The sequence below is a fragment of the Gracilinanus agilis genome, chromosome 1 (assembly GCF_016433145.1).
Source record: "Gracilinanus agilis isolate LMUSP501 chromosome 1, AgileGrace, whole genome shotgun sequence".
Lineage (NCBI taxonomy): Eukaryota > Metazoa > Chordata > Mammalia > Didelphimorphia > Didelphidae > Gracilinanus > Gracilinanus agilis.
Genome location: NC_058130.1, coordinates 313,763,980 through 313,786,184, shown reverse-complemented (window position 1 = coordinate 313,786,184; position 22,205 = coordinate 313,763,980). Strand labels below are relative to the sequence as shown.

The 22,205-nt window shown below is 35.3% G+C and overlaps 1 protein-coding gene across 2 annotated transcripts in view; it reads right to left on the bottom strand.

The window, feature by feature from the left end:
- The window catches only part of KIAA0825 (KIAA0825 ortholog), a 463,565-nt gene that overhangs the window by 274,397 nt on the left and 166,963 nt on the right, over positions 1–22,205 (bottom strand). Inside the window, exon 13 of one of the 2 annotated variants that reach the window (XM_044662785.1) lies at positions 10,293–10,481. In XM_044662785.1, the coding sequence (XP_044518720.1) occupies positions 10,293–10,481 (189 nt within the window). The remainder of the gene's footprint in view (positions 1–10,292; positions 10,482–22,205) is intronic. The other variant, XM_044662793.1, reaches the window with a different exon arrangement.

Sequence of the window (22,205 nt, the reverse complement as noted above, 5' to 3'; positions counted from 1 at the left end):
CCAGCCTGATCTCAGAGCCTCTATTGGGAAGACAAGTTAATATCTACTCAACGATGAACATTCTCATATCAGGTCATACCTTTCATATCCCATGGACTCTGAACTCCTGTAGATCATCATCCAAAACTTATCCTCCAACCCCCACAACCCTATTCCTCATTCTTATCTCCTTCAATCTTCTCACCCCAAATTTTCAAACAAACTCCATTCAGTCCTTCCACTGTGTCCTCGGGAATACTTATTGCAAAAGCAAACACCGCCTTTCATCTTAAATCTTTTCTCTCATTCTTTTAATCTACTAGTTATTACTAAAAAACAGGTTCTATCCTTTCCAGTGCTGGCTTCACCTTCACTCATTCTCCTTGGCTCATGGAGGCAAGGGAGCTGGAATACTCCTTGCAACCCATTGCCACTTTCACATTCTTCTCCTACCTTTATCACTCTTTCTTTGAGGATAATGCTATTCATATCTACCACCCAAATCAAAATCCTGGTAGCTGTTTGAAATAGTGTAGATGATAAAAGGGCAATCTGTTGGAGAAGCTGAAATAGAGTGGAATTGTTTGAACACGTGGAGGGGTTAGCCTTGGTAAGAGGATGTCATATTGTGAGTGGAATTCCAAAATTATCTTATCTGATGATAATCTATTGGCTTTTTACTTTTCCCTCTACCTTCCCTTACAAAACCCTACTTTTTGTCCACATCACAACCCCTCCATTATCATCCTGGTCATCTCACTTGACTTAGCCATTCTCAGTTTGACCCCTTTGTGAACAAATTCAACTTTACTGTTCTCCCCTCTCTTGAATCCCTACCACCCCTATCATATCACCTGTTATGTCCAGGCAATCCTCACCCTCAGGTTACTCCCTACATCCTCTGTTTTTGCTCCTACATATAATGCTGCTGACTGAAGATGGAGAAAATCATGCAACTGTTCTGATTGGATTTACTACAAATTCATTTACAACCTAAACTAAGCCATCACTGTTACTAGATAATCTACCTGAACTTCCCTTTTCAACTCATTATCACTTTCTCCACTGTAGCTCTCTAAAACCTTTTAATTTCTTCTCAAACCTTCCCATTGTCTCTGCAGCCCTAAACTCTGTCAATGGAGAACTATCTCATATTTACAGAAAAAATTGAAGTCATTTTCTTTGTGATCCCTCTTCTTTATCTCTTATCACTCAGATGCCTTCTATCACTAGCTCCTCTTTCATCCCTATCTCACATGATGAAGAGCCTTTTCTCCTTAGCAAGTTATCCTTTCTAATTGCTTAAACAATCTCATTCCATCCTATCTTCTCCCAACAGATTACCTACCCCCTGTATCATCCCCACTCCTTCACTTATTTTCTGTCCCTCCCTATATCCTCTTTTTCCCAACTGCCTATAAACATGCCCAAGTCTTCCTCATTCTGAAAGAATTTTCCTTTGATCCCATCATCCTATATTTCTTCTGTCCTTTGTAGATAAACTTTTCCAAAAACATCCTCGATTATAGGTTCACTCTACTTTCTCTCATTCTCTTCTTAACCCTTTGTAATCTGGTTTCTGACCTTATCATTCCACCAGAACTGCCCTCTCCAAAGTTATTAATGTTTTCTTTGACATTATCCAGTGGCTGTTTCTCAATTCTTGTTCTCCTTGACCTCTCTGAAGCCTTTGACACTATTAATCATTCTCTCCTCCTTGATACTTTCTTCCTCTAGGTTTTCAGATCACCACTGTCTCTTAGTTCTCCTCCTACCTATCTTGACTGCTCCTTCTCTTGTCTCCTTTGCTATATCCTCTTTCAGATCATCCCTTCTAATTGAAGGTGCCCCTTAGCATTCTGTCCTATTCTTTCTTCTCTATTCCTTTTATACTACACCTTGCTTGATGTCTTCATCAGTTCCCAAGGACTTAAGACCATCTTTATGCTGATGATTTTCAAATAAATCTATCCTACCTCAAACTCTCTGCTGACCTTCAATTTCATATCTTTAGCAGTCTTTCAGACACTTCAAACTGGATATTCAGTAAACATCTTAAGTTCAATATGTCCAAAAGAGAACTCATCTTTTTCTCTAACTCCTCCACACCCAAATACATACCTTCCCTATTACTGTAGGGGAAACATCATCTTCCCAGCTCTTCAGGTTCATAACCCAAGAATCAGACTGGATTCCTCACTATATCATAACAGCCCCGCCCCCAATATTCAATCTATTGCCAAGATCTGTTAATAAACAAGACTTTGAGTCTTAAACTCTGCCTCTACTCAAGGATATGAATATGCTACTAAGAAAAATTAAAAATACACTGACTTTTCAATAGATGGATAATATAATAAAAAAATGACACATTTCAAAGCGTAGACACGTTGGTTAAAATTTATTTACCACATTTGCCATAAGTATAATCAATTAATTCAACCCTGTAGACCATATGTTTTTATAAACATGTAAGAGATTGGATTGAATATGAACTCCACCCAAAATAAACCCTGCAGATTTTTTTGAGGCAGAATGGCAGTCAAGATCCAAAAAAAAAAAAAATCACAACAGCTTAGTCAACTGGGCTGTATCTAATAAAATAGAGTTTAATGGAGATAAACGTTGACACATTTAAATTCAAGAAATCAATTTTGCAAGGACAAGATGGGGAAGCAGCTCAATTGAAGAAGATCTAAAGATTTTGATGAACTGAAAGCTCAACATGAATCAATGGCTGGGTAGAGGTGGGATAAAAATTACTAAAATATTTAAAAGACTGTCTTTTAAAAGATTATTAGGTTTGGTTCTTTGGCCTCAAAGGGCAAAACTAGAGGCAATGTGTGAAAGTTGCAAGGAGGTAAGCCTAAACTTAACAAAAGGAAATATTTCCTTATATTCTGAGCTATCTCCCCCTCACTGAATGTTTTCAAACAAATCCTAGATGACTCATTGTGTCACTGAGGAGAGCCTATTGTGGATAGTAGTTGGACAAGATGCTACTAAAGCCTCACCCAGCTTGGAAATTCTGTAATTCTATTAAATACTGGGGTGTAGTTCAGCAGCTTCTCTATATAGTCTTAGGAGTTGTTTAAGACACTGAGAGATTAAATAATTTGCCCAGAATCTAGCATATGTATCAAAGTTGAGATCTGAATTCTGTTCTTCCAAATTCAGTCCTCTATTTACTGTGATAATTTCCTTGTATGCAATGGTCTTCTTCTCATAAAAGATAAATTCAGAGAAAAGTTTTTATTTAAGGTGAAGGGGGTCTGTTTAATAGAGGTGAGTTATATTGTACAAAGTGAGCACCATCCAAACATTTAAAACCATCTTATTTCTCAGTAATCAATAAAATCCCAATTATTTAATTAATTAATTTTTCTTACTGATCAACAAATTCAATTAATTAGTCAGTTTAATTATTTAATTAATTTGTCAGTTAATGAACAAAAATCACTAAAACATCAAATTAATAATTAACTTTCAAATTAACTTATTAATTTGATTATATTAATTTAATTTAATTCATCATTAAATTAATAAATTAATAAAAATAACTAAAATAATAATTTTATTTTTATCATATAAATAACATGATAAACAACAAATAAATAAATAATGAAAAATAAAATTTAATTAAAAAACCAAAATTAATAAAAACAAACATGAATAGGCAATTTTCAGATAAAGAAATCAAAACTATCAATAAGCACATGAAAAAGTGTTCTAAATCTCTTATAATTAGAGAAATGCAAATCAAAACAATTCTGAGGTACTGCTTCACACCTAGCAGATTGGCTAACATGACAGCAAAGGAAAGTAATAAATGTTGGAGGGGACGTGGCAAAATTGGGACATTAATGCACTGCTGGTGGAGTTGTGAAGTGATCCAACCATTCTGAAGGGCAATCTGGAACTATACCCAAAGGGCTTTAAAAGACTGCCTGCCTTTTGAGGCAGCCATTCCATTGCTGGGTTTATATCCCAAAGAGATAATAAGGAAAAAGACTTGTGCAAAATAGTTATAACCGCACTCTCTGTGGTGGCAAAAAACTGGAAAATGAGGGGATGCCCTTCAATTGGGGAATGGCTAAACAAATTGTGGTATCTGTTTGTGATGGAATACTATTATGCTAAGAGGAATGATGAACTGGAGGAATTCCATGTGAACTGGAAAGACCTCCAGGAATTGATGCAGAGTGAAAGGAGCAGAGCCAGAAGAACATTGTACACAGAGACAGATACACTGTAGTAAAATGGAATGCAATGGACTTCTGTACTAACAGCAATGCAATGATCCAAAACATTTCTGAGGAACTTATGGGAAAGAACGCTATCCACATCCAGAGAAAGACCTGTGGGAACAGAAACACAGAAGAAAAACAACTGCTTGACCACATGGGTTGATGCGGACATGATTTGGGATGTAGACTCTAAACAATCACCAGAGTGCAAATATCAATAATATGGAAATAGGTCTTGATCAATGACACATGTAAAAACCCAGTGGAACTGTGTGTTGTCTATGGAAGGAGGGGTGTTAGGAGGGGAGGGAAAGAATATGAATCATATAACCACGGAAAATTTTTCTTAATCAACAAAATAAAAAAAGTAATTATAAAGGAAACAAATTATTTTGAAATAAAGATGTAATCCCCCCCCTCCAAAAAATAAATTAAAAATATTTTTAAAGGCTTAGGCAAGTGATACAAGTGTATGGCACACCCAAACAATAGTTTCACAGAGAGTCCATGTGGCATATGCAACTTTTAAAAAGAACATATTTTTAGTTGCCAGGTATCTTATGCACCTCAGTTGATTGATATAATGTTTGAAAGTTCCATGTCTAAAGTAGCATAAAAATGCACAGTTATTTAAAATAAATTGTTAATAGTTATGACCAGAAATAAGAAAATATTAAAAGGAAAAATGGATGGGGTGAACCAATAAATGTCTATAATGTAATGATGAACAGTTTTTCAATACATTAAGCATTCAATTTATCATCTAGTTCAGTGATGGGCAAACTTTTTAAAGAGGGGGCCAAAGGAAAGGAAATGCTCATGTCAGTCTGTTTCTAAGGCAATTCTTTTGAAGTTTCATTGTATTGTATCCTACTTATTGTATTCATCAGATTAGGAATAATGGCGCATGTTGGGATAGAACATTTCAGGGGACCTTATCTGGACCCGCTGACTGTAGTTTGACCATCACTGATCTAGTTACATGATGCTGAAGACATGATCTCTCTAGGTAGAAGATGATGGTGAGATGATATAATTTTAAGAAATCTTTGTGACATTAACAATAACAACAATACTGTCGGTACCTCCTGTTTATATGGTTATGTTCTTTTCCCAATGCTTTCACATATGGTCTGATGAAAGCCAAAATGGAAATTAAGGATTTCAAAATTGGTTGGAAAGAGTTTGCTAAGAAAATAAATGATACTCTACCAAAAAGAGTGACATAGTCAAAGAAGGATTTTTAAAAGCCTAGTTCCATACTGAAAAGGCAAAGACGACAAACAATATGAATAGAACTTCTTATACCTCTTCATCATCTTAAACTTCCTAACTTTTAAAGCAGATTTTATAACACCATTTGATAGGTTTATAAATTGAATTTAATATTACCTTTACTCTGGTGCATGTAAAAGAACTATTTTCTACCATGATATACTTAAATAAATACATATGGCAGAATGAAACTGCCCAATTGATTTAGGGTATAAGGTTTTGAAATGTCCAAATAAGGGTCTAAATGGTATTTCTGACTTTTTTGTATTACATTTTTTTATTCGCCCCTGTAAAAAACAATTATGCCATGAATCAGGATAATTCATTAAAGGGACTATATACTGAGACACCAAATGGCTGTGGTCCATTTAAGGGGAGGGAACATCAGATGGATGAAATCAAAGATCTTTGAAGTATTGAAACAAAGGTTCTATGAGTTCCCACATATCTTTGAGACCCTTTACAACTTTCCCAGTTCCAATATACTACTTGGAGTCATTAAATGTCCAAATTATATCTGGATCCTCAACCAATATAACACCTCCTCCCTCTCAACTTCTTTGTATGTATTGCTTTTCTTCAACAAATTGTGGGCTCCTTGAGGGCAGGCACTGCCTTATGCTTTTCTCTGTATCCCTAGCATTTAGTACAGTACTTGGCACATAGTAGATCCTTAATAAATATTTATTGGCTCTGACTCTGCTCTCTCTCTCTCTTTTTTTAAACAAAAGTCACATGAAGCCAAAAATAAGATAGTATTAAAAAGAGTAAGATCACAATAATAAGGTCTCTGCATTTAGTCACAAAACGGGTCTTCTTTTTCAATGCTTCTAGAAGAGTAATCCTTAAATTATCCTTTAATTTCTCTGCTCTAATGCAATGATTTAGGACAATCCTGAAAGATTTATGATGGGGAATACTATCCAGCTCCAGAGAAATAACTGTTGGAGTAAGATGAATATGGATCAAAGCAGACTATCTTTCATAGCGTTGTATTTATGGTTTTATTTGGGGGTTTTGGTTTTATATGAGTGTGCTCTTACAGCAGTGACCAATATGGAAGTGTATTTTGCTAAATGATAAAAATTAAATTACATTAAAAAAAATTTCTCTGCTTCCCCCCAACCACCACAAGAGGAAAGTATCCTTTTAGATTCACAACATTGGTAGTAAAACTTTGGATCCAATGTGATTTGCCTTTAGTTTCTTTTCCTCCAGGCTCAAAGAGTCAGGCTAATGATGATAATGCTTTGGAGAGGGGTTCTGCTAAGGCTTTGGCCAGACCATCTTACAAAACCTCCTCCTAGGATCTCAAAGCCCAGCTGCTGGCTTCTATCTTTCCCAACGCTCAGCTCTGTGTCTCTGCTAGTTCTCTCTCTCTGTCCAACTGCTCTCCTCCAGTTTGACACTACCTAGGCACTAAGGGTGCTTCTACTTCACTGCTCTGCTCTCCTTCTAAGACAGGCTGCCTGCTTCTTCTTTCTTGGCTACTATTTCTGTTTCATATGGTTGCTCTCATATTCCTGGTCCATATCCATTTGATATAATTCCATATTTAGTCATGTGGCAAAGGGATATCTTCTATCAAGTGACTAGCAACTGCTCCCAGATCAAAAACAGGGCTCCCTGAAGCTGTGGTGAACACCCATTAGAAAGTAATAATAAACTCTGACAATTTCAGAATTGTATGACCATTTTACCTTTCATTTTTCATAATTTCACTCATTCTATGGGGGGTATCTATTTGTAATAGTCTCTATATAAAAATATAATAAATATATTAAATATATAATAAAATAAAATAATAAATAAATACAAATATGACATAATACAAATATATAATGTTAAATAAATATATAATGATCGGTTAAATACTTAGTATATAATAAAAATAAATGTATAATATATAAAATAAATGTTCAAGAAATCTAGTACATTATGAATATAAAAGGAGAGGCAGTAGTCTTCATTTAAAATTTTAACAATTAATTCAAGGTTAAAAATAAAGATATTCTATAGAGAAGTCAGGAGACCTTTGTTCTATTACTATCTGCTTCAAATTATCTGAATGATGATGTGTAAAGCCACTTAAATTTTTTTGGCACAAAAATAAGGATAGGCATGACAATACTAAAATTTCAGAGAACCATGAGAGGGACATCTTTTAATTTTACATTTTTTAAAATCTATGTTTTACCAGCCCCCAACCCATTCATATTTTCATGCCACATGGATATCGATTTTATAGAAAGTTGCAAGAGTTACTCTGAAAACACAGAGGCTCTACTGGACCATAATGGACAAGGCATAGGCAATTCCTTGCTAGGGTTACAATGCCTTTCCCCAGGCCAACCTCAGTGTCTGTATTTATAAAATAACTGATAATTCTAAGTTCTACATTCTGGAGTTCTGTGTATTATATAACCTAGCAAAAAAGCAGAGCCCAAGTGAAGTTTGTAATAATTTAGCATTTCCACTTTAGGGGGGACACATGAATTAATTTACTGAAATGAGTATTTCAAATGTAGCAACTGAAGTATGCAAATATTGCAACAGAAGGACTTGTTTCAACTGGGTTTGCTTAAAACTATATTGCCAATTTAAACAGAGTTTTCTTAGAAAGCTGTATTTTGCTGTTAATTAACATATTTAATCATCTTATTAGGGTTATTATGACAACTTAACTGATTAACAGAGTCCAAGAAATACATTTTGCAGGATTCCAAAGTGAATGGGTAAAACAGAAGCATGGTCCTTCAAAGGAACATCGTAAATTGAAAGGAAACACTATGGGGGAATTCTAGCCCAAAGAGCAACAACCTGCTTCAGGTTCCTAGGCTGGTGATATAAAAGAACATTTTAAACACCACAAAAATCCTACTTGAGTTTTTGAGGCAACACAAGGTGCTCCAGCTCCAGGCCAGTGAAGCACAAGCTCTGGTGGGTCCTATTAGGCAGAAACCAATGACCAGCGCAGGCTAAGTGATGATTTCTGTGTTTTCTAAGGACCAGGCTCATTCTGTTCATAGATGTTCATCATCAGTCCAGCCACACAGGCATTTCTCTGCCACAACCACTCTCAAAACCCATCTGTGACTGGAGAGGGTTATGGTCCAAATTGGCAGAAGTCCACAAACCAGTGGAATTATTGACTCACCAAAGTCCTGGAGAAGGAATTTGGAAATGGTTGAGAGTGCCACACCTCTACAGCCCTGCCTCTCTACAGCACTATTTGGTGGTCTGGCTCCATGAAAAATGTATTCTACCTGCTTTAAGAAATGAGTCTCAGCTTGCCCTGGAGGAGGGTGGAAAGACAGCTCAAGAAAAGATGAAAAAATATAAGAAATGAGGTTTAAGTAGCAGTTTTACTTTCTCTTTCTAACTACTGATTTCCATCACTATCTGTATAGTCTGGACTAAGGGCAGAATTGGGCTTAAAAACTGCAGACAAGAAGACCTGAATTAAAATTCAGTCTCAGATACTTGCTTTGTGACCCTGGGCAAATCACTGATCTGCTTAGGGTTTTTGTATCTGTAAAATGAGGATAATAATAACACCTATTTCCAAGGGTTGTTGTGAGAATAAAATAATATCTGTAAAGCCCTTTGCAAATCCTGAAGCACTATATAATTGCAGGCTATCATTACTATTATAGGTTGAAAAAGTGGTTGTTACTGTATTTTTACATCTATATGGCACAGTTTTGCTCTTGCTTCCCCAGAATCTCCTCAAAAGGCTGGGTCATTTTCAAACTTGCTTTTAAGCAGTATAAAGGCCACATCACAAACTCAATATGCTTCTGATCCACTCTCTTTCATAGAGAGAAAAAATAGAAAACTTTTATCCTTTGAGTGAACTGGAAAATATGGGGGAAACATGTGGCAACTGGAACATACAACCTAAATACGGAATATTTATTACTAAAGTAATATCCATTACTAAAGTAGATAGAATCAGGTTAAAGACAAATACAAACAGTCTACATACTACTTGCAAGGTTGAGGGTTGGGAGACAATTTCAAATCAACAGCTTTGAGAATTTAATCCTCTTGTAAATGATTAATAGTGTGACACACTTAATTGAAGTGAACATTGAATGACACCTTTCTCCTTCAGGAGTCAGCTTTTTCCCATGTCCCCTGCCCCCATGTTAGAGATGTAGGTCTTTGATGTAGAATGAAAGAGAGAATACAAGGTGTGAGCTTCTGCAATTGGATCTGAAACTGGATTCCACCATTGGCAGCTGGGATTCATGAGCACCCACAACATTTACACTCTAAATCCAGCTCTAGGGAGGAAGAGAAAAATATGTTGTGTCCACTAGAAGAAGAGAAAACACTTTAGCCTTCTCAATACTTAGGTAAGATGCTCATTATTAAGTGCCTCATCACTTGCATTTGAGATCTCACAATACACTCAAAGATCACAAAGTATCATTATATATTAATAAGGCCTTCCCTAAACTATTTTAAGAGATGGCAAATAGTAATAGTGAATGCTCAATAGAAAAATATGGCCCTTTATAAATATTTTTTAAATTTGGGAAGAATATTATGATAAAAAATCTTCTTGCAATTTCAGAAACCATGTCAAATAATTTCTTTTAGCTACTATAATATACTTGAGAGATGACAAATATTCCTAACAGGTGCCTTTAAGTGGGGTAAAATTGTTAAGCTCTCATAAACTAATTCAACAAAATGATATAAATAGGATATTTTAAAATGTCTTCCAAGAGGCCTTTGTTAAGAATTTTTAAAAATCTTTTATGACTACTGAATTTTTCTTACCTGGAATGTCATATAAAAAATCCCATAATTGTTCTAGTTCCATGTAGTTGAGAAAAACCCTTCCAAGTGACTGAGGAGAAAGACTGCAATCTGATAGCAATTTGAAGATTGCTTCTGTCAAACTAGGTTCCTGGTTAGGCATCTTTCCCATATTAGGAACTTTTTCTTCATATTTTGATAAGGTTCCTTCTTGAAAAAAAAACAATCTATTAATATAATACCAATAAATATAATACCAAACTATTAACATAATACCAACATGATAAAGTTCTTATCAAGGACATTATACTAGATGATATGAAAATTAATCTGAATTTTTGTTTAAAAATATATGAAATTGTAAGTATTGCTCAGACCAATTCTCCATCTGGCTCAGTATTAGTCTCTGACATAAATACCAGGGAACCTTTTTTTGCTTTTGTTTTGTATTTGTGAAAAAGAATAGTTTTCCATAATGATTCTCTTTTAAAAAATGATGAATGTATATGCAATACCCCCTTTTTCCCATTAATGACTCTTTACAGATTTATCAATATCTACATGTTTTGATGCTGTTTATAAACATCTTCATACAGTATTACATATTGGTATAATGAATTCTTTAAATTTATCATCCATTTCTTTCACACTTCAGGGAAAATACCTTTGTTCTAGAATTCTAAAATCTAATATCTATCTTATTGATACCAGTTAAGATTTTTATAAACTTTGATCTTATTTTCTGGTTAAATAGGACTCACCTTTAGTATTTCTTCATCTTAATGATCATTTTGGTTACCCAACCCCCACCTCTTTTATGTGTTTCCTGAAGTATGGAAACCAAAGAACTTGGATTAAATTCCATCTCTGCCACTTGCTAATTGTCTGTTACTGGGCACATCGCATCACCTTCTTAAACCTCATTTTCCTCTTTAAAATGAAGTCCTCCAGGGGGCAGCTGGGTAGCTCAGTGGATTGAGAGCCGGGCCTAGAGACAGGAGGTCCTAGGTTCAAATCCGGCCTCAGACACTTCCTAGCTGTGTGACCCTGGGCAAGTCACTTGACCCCCATTGCCCACCCTTACCACTCTTCCACCAATGAGCCAATACACAGACGTTTAAGGGTTAAAAGAAAAAAAAACAACCAAAAAAAAAAAATGAAGTCCTCCATGGCTTCTGAAGTTCCTTCAAATCTAAATCTACAATCCCATGATCCAATGAACCGATAAGCAGCATTCTACTTACGGATGGCATATGTTTTTGAACAAAGACAGACTAATACCTTATACTTTGTTTTTCATCCTAAGAATTATATGCCCCTCTCAAGCAATCAGTAAATACTTATTAAGTCCCCTCTACATGCAAGATGCTGGGATACAATTACAAAATTGAGATAATGAGCTTAAATTCTATTAGGGAGATAAGACACACTCACAGCTAAGGAAATGCAAGATATAAACAAAATACAGAGTGTACAAATGGGAAATTTGGGACAAGAGTTGAACAGGAGGAAGACAACAAAATGGAATGCCTTGGGAAATTGTACAGTTCTTTTATGTCTCCAAGCTTTTCATTGACAAAGGCTCATGTTTTTAATATTAATATTCTAAGAGTAGAGTGGAAAGACATGGCATATAACAGTCTCCAAAAAAACCAAAAATATGAGTATTATGCAGAAGCCAATAGAGAGAGGTGCAAGATGGGAATGAGCAAGCTTCAACACAAAATCAATGTGATGCTTGAAACAAGAGCAAAAGTAAAAGAAGGCATCAAGGATATTTATGATAGGAAAAGGAGAGGGTTAGGTTGTAGGGTAAAAATGAGGGACAACAGAATGCTCCACTGGTGATATCTGGGTGTTAGGAGAAAGCATGAGGAACGGATAGCATAGTCGGCAGACTCTCTGAAGAAGACTTAAAGAAAGCCATTGAAAGAGATTGTACAACAAGCACAAGTCTGAATGGGTTGAGATTTGTATTGCTGGAGCAAATTCCCAAAACAATGTGATCATAGATCCAACAGAGTATGTGAATAAATAAATACAAAATGATTCCTAGAGTGTTGGGCACTAGCAAATAGCGGAATTAGGAAAATTTCTTGAAAGAAGTGGCTTTTGAACTGAGCCTTGAAGAGAGATAGGAAGGGCTAATTTGAGATTCTGTGAAAAGGAAGCATAGCCCAGATTGGGGGTGGGGGTGGGGAGGGAGTGAACAGCCTATGCAAAGGCCTGGTGATGGGAAGGAGAGATAGAAGGGAACAGGGGAGCAGTCAGTAAGCCAGCTTGGCTGGAAAACAGAATGTATGAGTGGGAGTAATATGTAATCAACCTGGAAAGATAGACTAAAACCAAATTGTAAAAAAGCATTAAATTAAAGAAGAATTTCTATTTTATTCTAAAGGCAATGGAAAGGCATTAAAGTTGAAGGTTGGAAGCAACTCCTTCATCCCTCATTTTAGCCTTGATCCTTAACTGAGAATATGCCTTAATCAGTCATTCATAGGTCTTAAGTGCTCAAAAGCCTTTAAAAAAGAATAAAATTTATAAGACTTGTTTGGATAGGCTGAAGAAACTTGGGTATTTCCCAGGTATTATCTACAAATTATTTCAGAAAGTGGAACAAATGGGCAATGGATTGACTGCCAGGCCTAGAGATGGGAGGTCCAGGGTTCAAATCTGAACTCAGATACTTCCTAGCTGTGTGATCCTTATGTGATCAACCCCCCATTGCTTAGCCTTTACCACTCTTCTTCCTTGGAACTGATATTTAGTTTTGATTCTAAGACAGAAGGTAAGGGTTTTTTAAAAAGGGGAGCAAGCATGGAACTCTAGCTGAACCATTGAAAAGGAACTTCTTGGGAGGTAAAGGAGATGCTTCAGCCTTAGTCAGGTTCTTCCTCATCCCCTGATTTTACCAGAAGATTTTGTAAGCTTTGAAAAGTTTAGAGGAATTTAGACCAACCATTTACCCTTCATTGGCCTAGAAATAAGATCTCGTAAGAGTGGGATCTGCATTGGTAGCCAAGGACAGATGGATGTAATTTAACCATGCACCCCATAATAAGAGAAAAGAAATTTCAGCAATCAGGGACCAATTCTCTATCATATATGCCTACTATGTTTGAGCCCACTTTCCCCTGAATTCTATATGTATTTGTGAGAAAGTATATCACAGACTTCGGAGCAGGTATTTTGTACTATTCCCTCAATAAATACCTCATTCTAAAAACTACTTACAACTGACTAGCTAAATGATTCTTTACTTAAAATCTTTTGGGAGGAGCAAACTTATAGAAGCTTGAACAGATGGGATTAGAGAATTATCCACGATCCCTCAGGGGTACTCCTTGGACCCAGAAAGGGAGAAATATAACCTAACTCTAGGGATCCAATCATCAGTGAGAGTGAGAGCTGGGATAAGAATTTTCAGTTAACATAAATTATATAGAAGCTTCTTGATAAGTGGAATAACATGGTCAGATTTGTGGTTAGGAATAAAGAGGCAGCTAAGTGGCACAATCATAGTAAAATGACTTTAAAAAATCCTTTTAAAATTATTACAAGGCTAATAATGACAAGGCATTTATTTTCAATATCCACATTCACTAAAGTAAAAAAAAAGCAAACACATAAGAGACACAATTTAAGTCAGATTTGAAAAATTCTTTCATTAGTTATGCATATGAAATCATTTTAATAATATGCATGATTTTGAAACAGATCTGCCTCTTGGGATAAAAATGAGGGGATGTTTCTCCTGAAAATATTTTTAAAATTATTTTTAAATGTTCTTCTAACAATAGAACTTACTTCAGAAAATTAATGGTAAAGCATGCTACCTACACTTTGGCAAAAATTTGAGAGGATGAAGGCACAGAATGAAACATGAATTGTCAGACATAGCCAATGTGCTACTTTTTTTGTTGTTGTTGTTACAAGGAGGGGCTTCATGGGACAGGAAAGGATTTAGAAGATTATTATTATTAGAGATAAGAAAGAAATCTTATTAGATATCTTATTAGAGATAAGAAAGAAAAGATCATCAAGAAAATGTTTTAAAAGCACACACCAAAAAATAAAATCAGGATAGACAAACAAGACAACTGTTACTTAAATTTAATTAATTTTAATTCAATTTAATATACATTTTAAAAGAAAATTATATATCTTCCTTTTTGTTCTTTGTATTGTATTATTTTAATATTTATGGATAATTGTTTCATTCAATGTAGTAAATATATATTGAATGCTTATTATGCATAAGACACTAGAGTAGGCACTAAAGAAAGTCCAAAAAGGCCTAAGATATGGTCCCTGCTCCCAAGAAACTTAGCTTCTGGAAGAGGAGAAAAGGCATATTATACACAAATAATTAGATGTAACACTGGTGCCCTATCCACAAAGCTTCAGCATAGGAGAAAAGGAATATGAGCAATTTAAGAAATAGGCCAAGTTGAACAGGAGGAAGAGAGATTATGGAAATAGCAGCCTTCATGGGAGGCCTTGTGCTCTTCCTTTCCCATTGTTTAATGGGATTTAAACACTTAGGTCATTTTTGCTCAGTTGGGAAAATCCTCTATCCTCCGATTTGCTAGTGTAAAAAGAGGCAGAAACTCTTTTAAATGCACGAATACATCTAGGTGCATAGACGACTGTCTGAATGAAGGGTGAACACCAGATTCAGGCTGCCTGTAAAACCTGACCCCTTTCATGAACAGAATCATCCTCAGCAGATTGGACGCTGATCCTCTGAGAGATTTTTGCCTTGAGTGGTTAAAGCCTCAGGGTGGATGCCTGGCTGGTTCCTGCTGGAGTGGCAATAGCCTCTGGGTTTGGGGCTTGTTGGCAGAGAGACAGAGACAGAGAAGTAAAAAGTGCTTCGCCATTGATAGAGATTACTTCCTCTGGGGGAATCAGAGAAAGTTTCATCAAGGAGCTGATATTTGAACTAGGTATTGAAGAATTATAGTAATCAGAAAAGAGAAGCATAGGAGAAAGAAGGATATCATCGGCACAGGGAATCAATGCAGCAGTGGGTCTACAAGAGAAAGGCAAATAATCTCATTTAGTGGGAGTTCAAGGTGTGTAGAGAGCAATGGAATATAAATTTGGAGGAATTGCTTGGGGCCAAACTGAATTAGATGCTAAATGTCCAACTAAGGAGGTTGGACTTTAGTCAAAAATTAAGGAAATGATTGCAGATATTTGATGAGGGGAATGTCAGAATCAGAATTGTGCTTTAGTTATATTAATCTAGATGGATTTGAAGCAAGGTATACCAATTATAAGATGATTTCAATAGTCCAGAGGAGAGGTAATAAGGGCCTGAACTGGGGCAGTGGCAAAAAGGATGAATGAAGATGTAATTCTGGCAGTAGAATTGACAGGATGTAGCAACTGATTGGATGTCAAGAAAGGAAGAAAGGAGTCAAAGACATTATCAGGTTTGGAGCCCAGGTGACAAGCTAACAGTGATGCTACTGACAGATGAAAGCTTAAGACAGATCATTAATTCTAGCAAAAGCAGTCACAATGATTAAGTTTTCTTGGAAAGAGTTGAATTACAAGGCTATGCACCACTGCCAACTAATGACAAGTGGTCTATTCTGCAATCACAAGATTTCCTTTAAAAATAACCAATATCTAGAGTTCGAAATTAGAAGAGATCATTTGCCAATTCACAGATTCCAAGAACCTAGAATTAGAAAAAAACACCTTAATAATTATCTAGTTAAATTCTATACACATTACCCTAATTATATATTTGGCAGCTAATTATGTTACCTATATTTATTGATCTCTTATAGCAGTGATGGGCAAATTACAGCCTGGCTATGGGACATTATTCCTAATCTGGCGAATACAATGAGTAGGATAACATACAATGAAACTTCCAAAGAGTTGCCTTAGGAAGAGACTGACAGATGAGCATTTCCTTTCCTTTGGCCCCCTCTTTAAAAAGTCTGCCCATCACTGTTTTAAAGTATTCTTCAATAACCATGAAGTCTACAGTTCCCTCTACAGATGAATAGTGTTAAAGTTCTTCTTAGTCAGAAATTCCTTCGCCGTGGCTTTCCTTGAGGAGTGTCTACACAATCCTGGAGAGTCAAAGTATAGCACCAAAATTGTGAATTTAGCTCTATTCCAAGAGATTGCAGTGATTAGAAACAAACAAGGCTAACTTTGTGCTGCTCAGAAAAAAATGCTGATGTGAATTTATATCTGGCTCCAATTCTTAGATGAAGTAGGTGTTCCTCAAATGGCCATGAAACATTTGTAGGTAAAAGTTAAGCTTAAAAAAATCCTACCTTATCTTTCATGTAAAATAAAATAAAGACAATTGTTCAAACAACAAACCAAGAAATTCAATATGTCTGTATTTCAAAGAAGCCTCAATCTGTTAGTGTCTCCACAAATACTTATGTTTAATCAAAAATCAACTCTTAAATAAAAATGACATTTAAGAAAATAATGGTCTTCCATTTTTTTCTTAAATATCACTCTTGAAAAATCAAGGATAATTCATCCAATCTTTTGGGTCTCTATTTTTCCATTTGCAAAACAGAATAACAATATTGCCTCCAACCCATTTCAAAGGTAGATGAATGAGATAAAATACAAGCCATTGTCCTGAGGTGCTTCAAGAAAAATATTCTAGGATGGCTGGACACTGAAACTACTTGTAATATTCCAATTCAATAAACATCCATTAAATGCCTACTATATATAAAGTACTGACTTAGATGCTGAAAGAACACAAAACTTATACTAAATAATAGCTGACAATTACATAATATTCTCTAGTTTTACAAAGCACTTTCCTGACAACTCTGTGTAGTGCAACTACCAGTGTCCCCATTTTGCAGAGAAGGAAACTGAGGTTCGAAGGTTACATAATAAATATGCAGAAGGCTCAGGATTTGAACCCAAGTTTCCTGAGTCCAAAATCAGACCTTTGTACTACTCAACCACTCAAATATAAATAAGGCCTGATTCCTGTCATGAAGGAGCTTACAATCTGGTGGGAATGATATGAATAAAATGATAAATGATACAATGATAATATAATATAAATGATCTGCCTTAGAAAAGAGAGAACAATAAAATACAAAATAAAATATATTAAGTACATTTGAGACATATAAAAAGAGACATTAATAAAAATTTTATGTAATTATTTTTAATGTGTTCAGATCCCAAAAAATATGACCATTACTAAAGGAACATACAGCTGAAGCATACTCAGTTTTCCTACGTTTTCCAGAATGATAATTTTGGGACAGAAGAAATAAATGAAAATTTTAGCCATTATTGACCCAGATTCAATTTTATTCTATAGTATGTAAGTGAAGCAACATAGATAAATGCAAAGCTTAATAACTTTGCCAATCTGCACACTAATCTCCTAAAAGCCCTCAAACAATATTACTAAAAGGCATTTTCAATCACTGATTTGGTAGAACTCTCTCATCCCTGCAAATGAAGATGCTTGGTCAACACTTTCATAAATACACATGAGGGACAGAGTGAATCTCTCAAGTCAAACTGATACTGGAAGAGACAAGCAAATTCTTGGTAGGAGAAAGTCAAGGCTGATTTTCACATGACTCTTCTAATCACCAAGGCCAGGCAGGTTGAATTTTCCCGATTCCAAGGTCCTAAGACATTCTTCTTTGGGCCCTTATTGGCCGTGTTCCCCCTATATTTGGGGGGCTAATAATTCATAATTCCATTTTCTTTAACCTCTTAACACTGAATAGCTTTTAAGAAGAGACATTCATAATAAATTAATTAATTAAAAAAAAAGAAGAGATATTTACTTCCAAAATACAACAAGAACAAGCATTTTCCTCCAACAGGTCCAGGGCAATACTCTATGCTCCCCATGGCCATGGTCTCTGTGGGAACAGGCTCAAAACTAAGCTTGTTTCTTACATAGCATTAGCTCTACCAAGTTCATATCTAGATGCAACATGATTGGCATATATGAAGTGCTGGCTGCAAGACCCAGCCTGACTTTCAACTTCTTCCTTACCCATGAACTCTTCCAGATTCAAATGAAAAGGAAGGAGCCTCTCTGAATGACTCTCAGGCAAAGCAAAGGTGAATCCCTAGTATCCTCGCCATGGAAAGAGATTGCATTAGCTGAGCAGGCTGGTGGGGCTTCTGTAGCCACACTGGGCTTGCCCTCAATTGCTCCCAAGCCATGCTCTGTCTCCTGTACACCTCTATGTCCTTCCTTCTTTTCTGGCTTAGAAAGTTCCTCTCTTTCATTAATTTTTCGGCCCAATCTTATGCTTGAAACCTTTCCTGACCCACTCTCCTCAAATGAAGTAGCCTCCTTCTGAAATTTTATATTTATACACATGTAATTACTATATGATTATTTCATATAATACTATATATTATATTTTATATTTGTATTCATTCACTTTCTATTGAGGCTACATATATTTTGATACTTGTCTGTCCCCATTAGAATGTAAGCTTATTGCAAGTAGGGATTATTTTCATTTTTGGTCCTTGTACTCAAGGCACATAGCATGGTATCTCTTATGATGGTGCTTTATTGATCATTGGGTAAACTGAAAAAAAAACTGAAAAAGGCACCAAACCCTGATAGAATAAGTAGATTCTCTGTTCTGGGGAGCCAGAGACATAGGAGCAGTCTTGTTGCTTATTGTTTACTTTATGTGGTGGAGTGAATGGAATCAGTCCTTACACCCTGCCCCCTATGATTGTCTGGAAGGAGCTATAACAAGGGCACTCATATATGAATTCTACTATTCCTACTAATAACTGGGGATAAGTCAAGTCCAAAAACACTTCCATACCAAACTCTTTTGTATAAAGATGAGATCATCATCATCACTTGCTATCATTATTATAAGTAGCAACAACATAAGAGAATTAGAACTGAAAGAATGGAAACAGCCCTGGCCTGGTAGTTAGAAAACCTGTCTTCAAATCCCAGCTCTGTTTCTTGCTCTTTGTGTGACCATGGGCAAGTCATTTCTTTGGGTTTTTGGTTTCTTCATCTGAAAAATGAAGGAGGTGGACTAGGTGACTTCTGAGATGTTTTCCTGTTCTAAATTCTATGATTCTATAATTGATGATTTTAGCTTAAGTATTTTTACAATTATTGTCAATTTGGAATACTTTTATAATCTATTTTTCTTTGGATTTTTTTTCACGATCTATTTTGGGCTCTTGGCATGGACAGATATTTATGAGGTTATGTGGAAAGGTCCAAAATGGAACTGCAGAAGCTATTACATATAGAAACTACTGAGAGCTAGCTGTTCTCCATTTTACAATACTACATTCTGACCTCAACTGTATTATTCAATAAACTGCCATAACAAGGGCAATGAGAAAAGAAAAGACTGTTGTGGGCTGCAAAAATACTGATGACTGGGGGCAGCTGGGTAGCTCAGTGGAGTGAGAGTCAGGCCTAGAGACAGGAGGTCCTAGGTTCAAACCCGGCCTCAGCCACTTCCCAGCTGTGTGACCCTGGGCAAGTCACTTGACCCCCATTGCCCACCCTTACCACTCTTCCACCTATAAGACAATACACCAAAAATTAAGGGTTAAAAAAATACTGATGACAGCAAGAAGACCCATTAGACAATTTGGAAATTATCATAATTTATTTTTTCCTTTGATACAAAATATAAGAAAATTTGAAGGCTAATGTGACCTGAGGGATACAGTTACAAGAAAATACTTTTATTTTTTTAAAGTCAATAATACCAGTGCATGGATGTCCTATTAATCCTTAATAAGTCTTTGTGGATGATTAATTCTGTCAATATTTAAAATCATATATTGCCCTTTAAAACTAAAACTACTTTGTACAAACTACTTTGGACTATTTGTGCCTGACCTATGGTAGAGTCTTCCAAACTCTACTGGTCTGACTAACCACTCTACATTGACCTAGACATCATGGTATCACTTTGAGTCCAAAGGACAACTAGGAAACTTTGTACACAGAGTGGCAAAATGGACCTACTTGTTATCCAAAATTATTTGTTATGGGGTGGGGGGGGAACTAGATGGCACATTGGATAAGAATGTCAGGTCTGGAGTCATTTAACCTTGTTTGTCTCAGTTCCTCATTTGTAAAATGAGCTGGAGAAGAAAATGGCAAATCACTAGAGTATCTTTAACAAGAAAATCCCAAATAGGGTCATGAAGAATCAAACACAAATGTAAAATGGCTCAATAACATTCATAAAAGGGGCCAGCATAATAGAGAGGAAAGAATACTGGCTCTGAAATCAATGGCCTTGGTTCCAAACACATTTGTGATTCTTACTATCATGGTGAACTTGGGAAGGTCACTTGATATCCCTGGGCTCAGTTTCCTCCTCCACAAAAGGAAGAATTTGAAATAGATTGCTTCCAAAATTCTCTCTAGCTCTCAGTCTATGATATTATAATCTGCTTTCTTGTTTATATATCATAAGCAATAGAATCTCTATTCTCTAGTTGTTAAACAGCACTATGTTACCTTATTAAGCACTAACTATATGTGTCAAAGACATGGACCCACTTTCCAAAGAGCTCATAGTGATAGAATGTAAACAAAAATTCTATGGCCTTCTGAATCAGTAAAAAAAGTCTTCTAAGGATCTAAGGAAATTTATCTCAATGTCGAATTCTTACTATTGAGTTTAATAATTCTTATGTCTCAGATAAAAGGATTTTTGTTCTCACCCAGCTATATTTATTAATACCCTTCTTTATTTTATTACATTTATTATTATCCTTCTCTAATTTATTTTGAACATATGAAATGTATTTGAAAAAAACATATAAAAACTGGGAGAAAGGGGCCCAGAGCTTATATAAATCTAGACCTATAGCAATTTAGGCTTAAGAATTACAACTGAATAGACTTTATATGGACAAAGATATCTCTAACTACTTAATTTTCTTTGATATGTTTTTAAACCATATCAATTTAAATTTCCTTCCTTCAAAAATATCTACACACCTCTAAATTAAAGAAAAGAAATCAGAAAACCCATAAAACTTTGCATCAAAAGAAAAATGTTAATATAAAATACATTCATAGTTATAAAGTGATAGAAAAATTAATATTAGCTATCCTAATATAAAGTTCCCAATGCTAAAGGCCAAAAATTCTTTTGAAGTTTAAGAATTGTCAATCAATAGGTTAGTGAATTGACCTTATAGCTTTATAATAATTAATTATGATTAACTTTGATACTGGGCATCACCAAAGCAGGTATATAATTATGATCAAATGTCACAGTCTTTGTAAAAGACAATAAGTATGTGATTAGGTAAGTAAAAGTAGGTGTATACTTTATAAAAAACTGTGATGCAAGTTGAAGCAATATTTTATTTCCAGCAAATGTGGTAAGGGTTTTGGAAAAATATTTTGATAACTATATTTCCACATAATTGGCTTCTTTTGAAATCTTGCCTATACTATTTTATGTATTGGAAAACAACATTTTTTTGAGAAGGTGTCCATAGACTTCAACAAACTACCAAAAGATATCATGACACCAAAAAAAAAAAAAAAAGATTTAGAAATGTTGCTCCAAATGAGATACCATAACTCTTTGGGTCCTGAATTAATAATCATATCCAATTTAGCTGCCTTGTTCATATGTAGTCTGAAACCTCTAGAGGGTAAGTTTAGTATTTCATATTAAAGGTATTAATCAAATAATTAACAAATATTGTTTTATATATTTAGTCATGATTTGAATGCAGGTCCACTGACTCAAGTCTAGTATTTATTATATACTATGCAGTTGCTTTTATTATTTTTTCTACCACATCCCATGATGAAAGCAGCATTTTTATAAGATATGCTTGGCATTAGTACATCAGTAGGGAAATACCAGACCAAGGAAGATTAAATTAGGATACCATTGCCCCATTCAGGTCACAAGA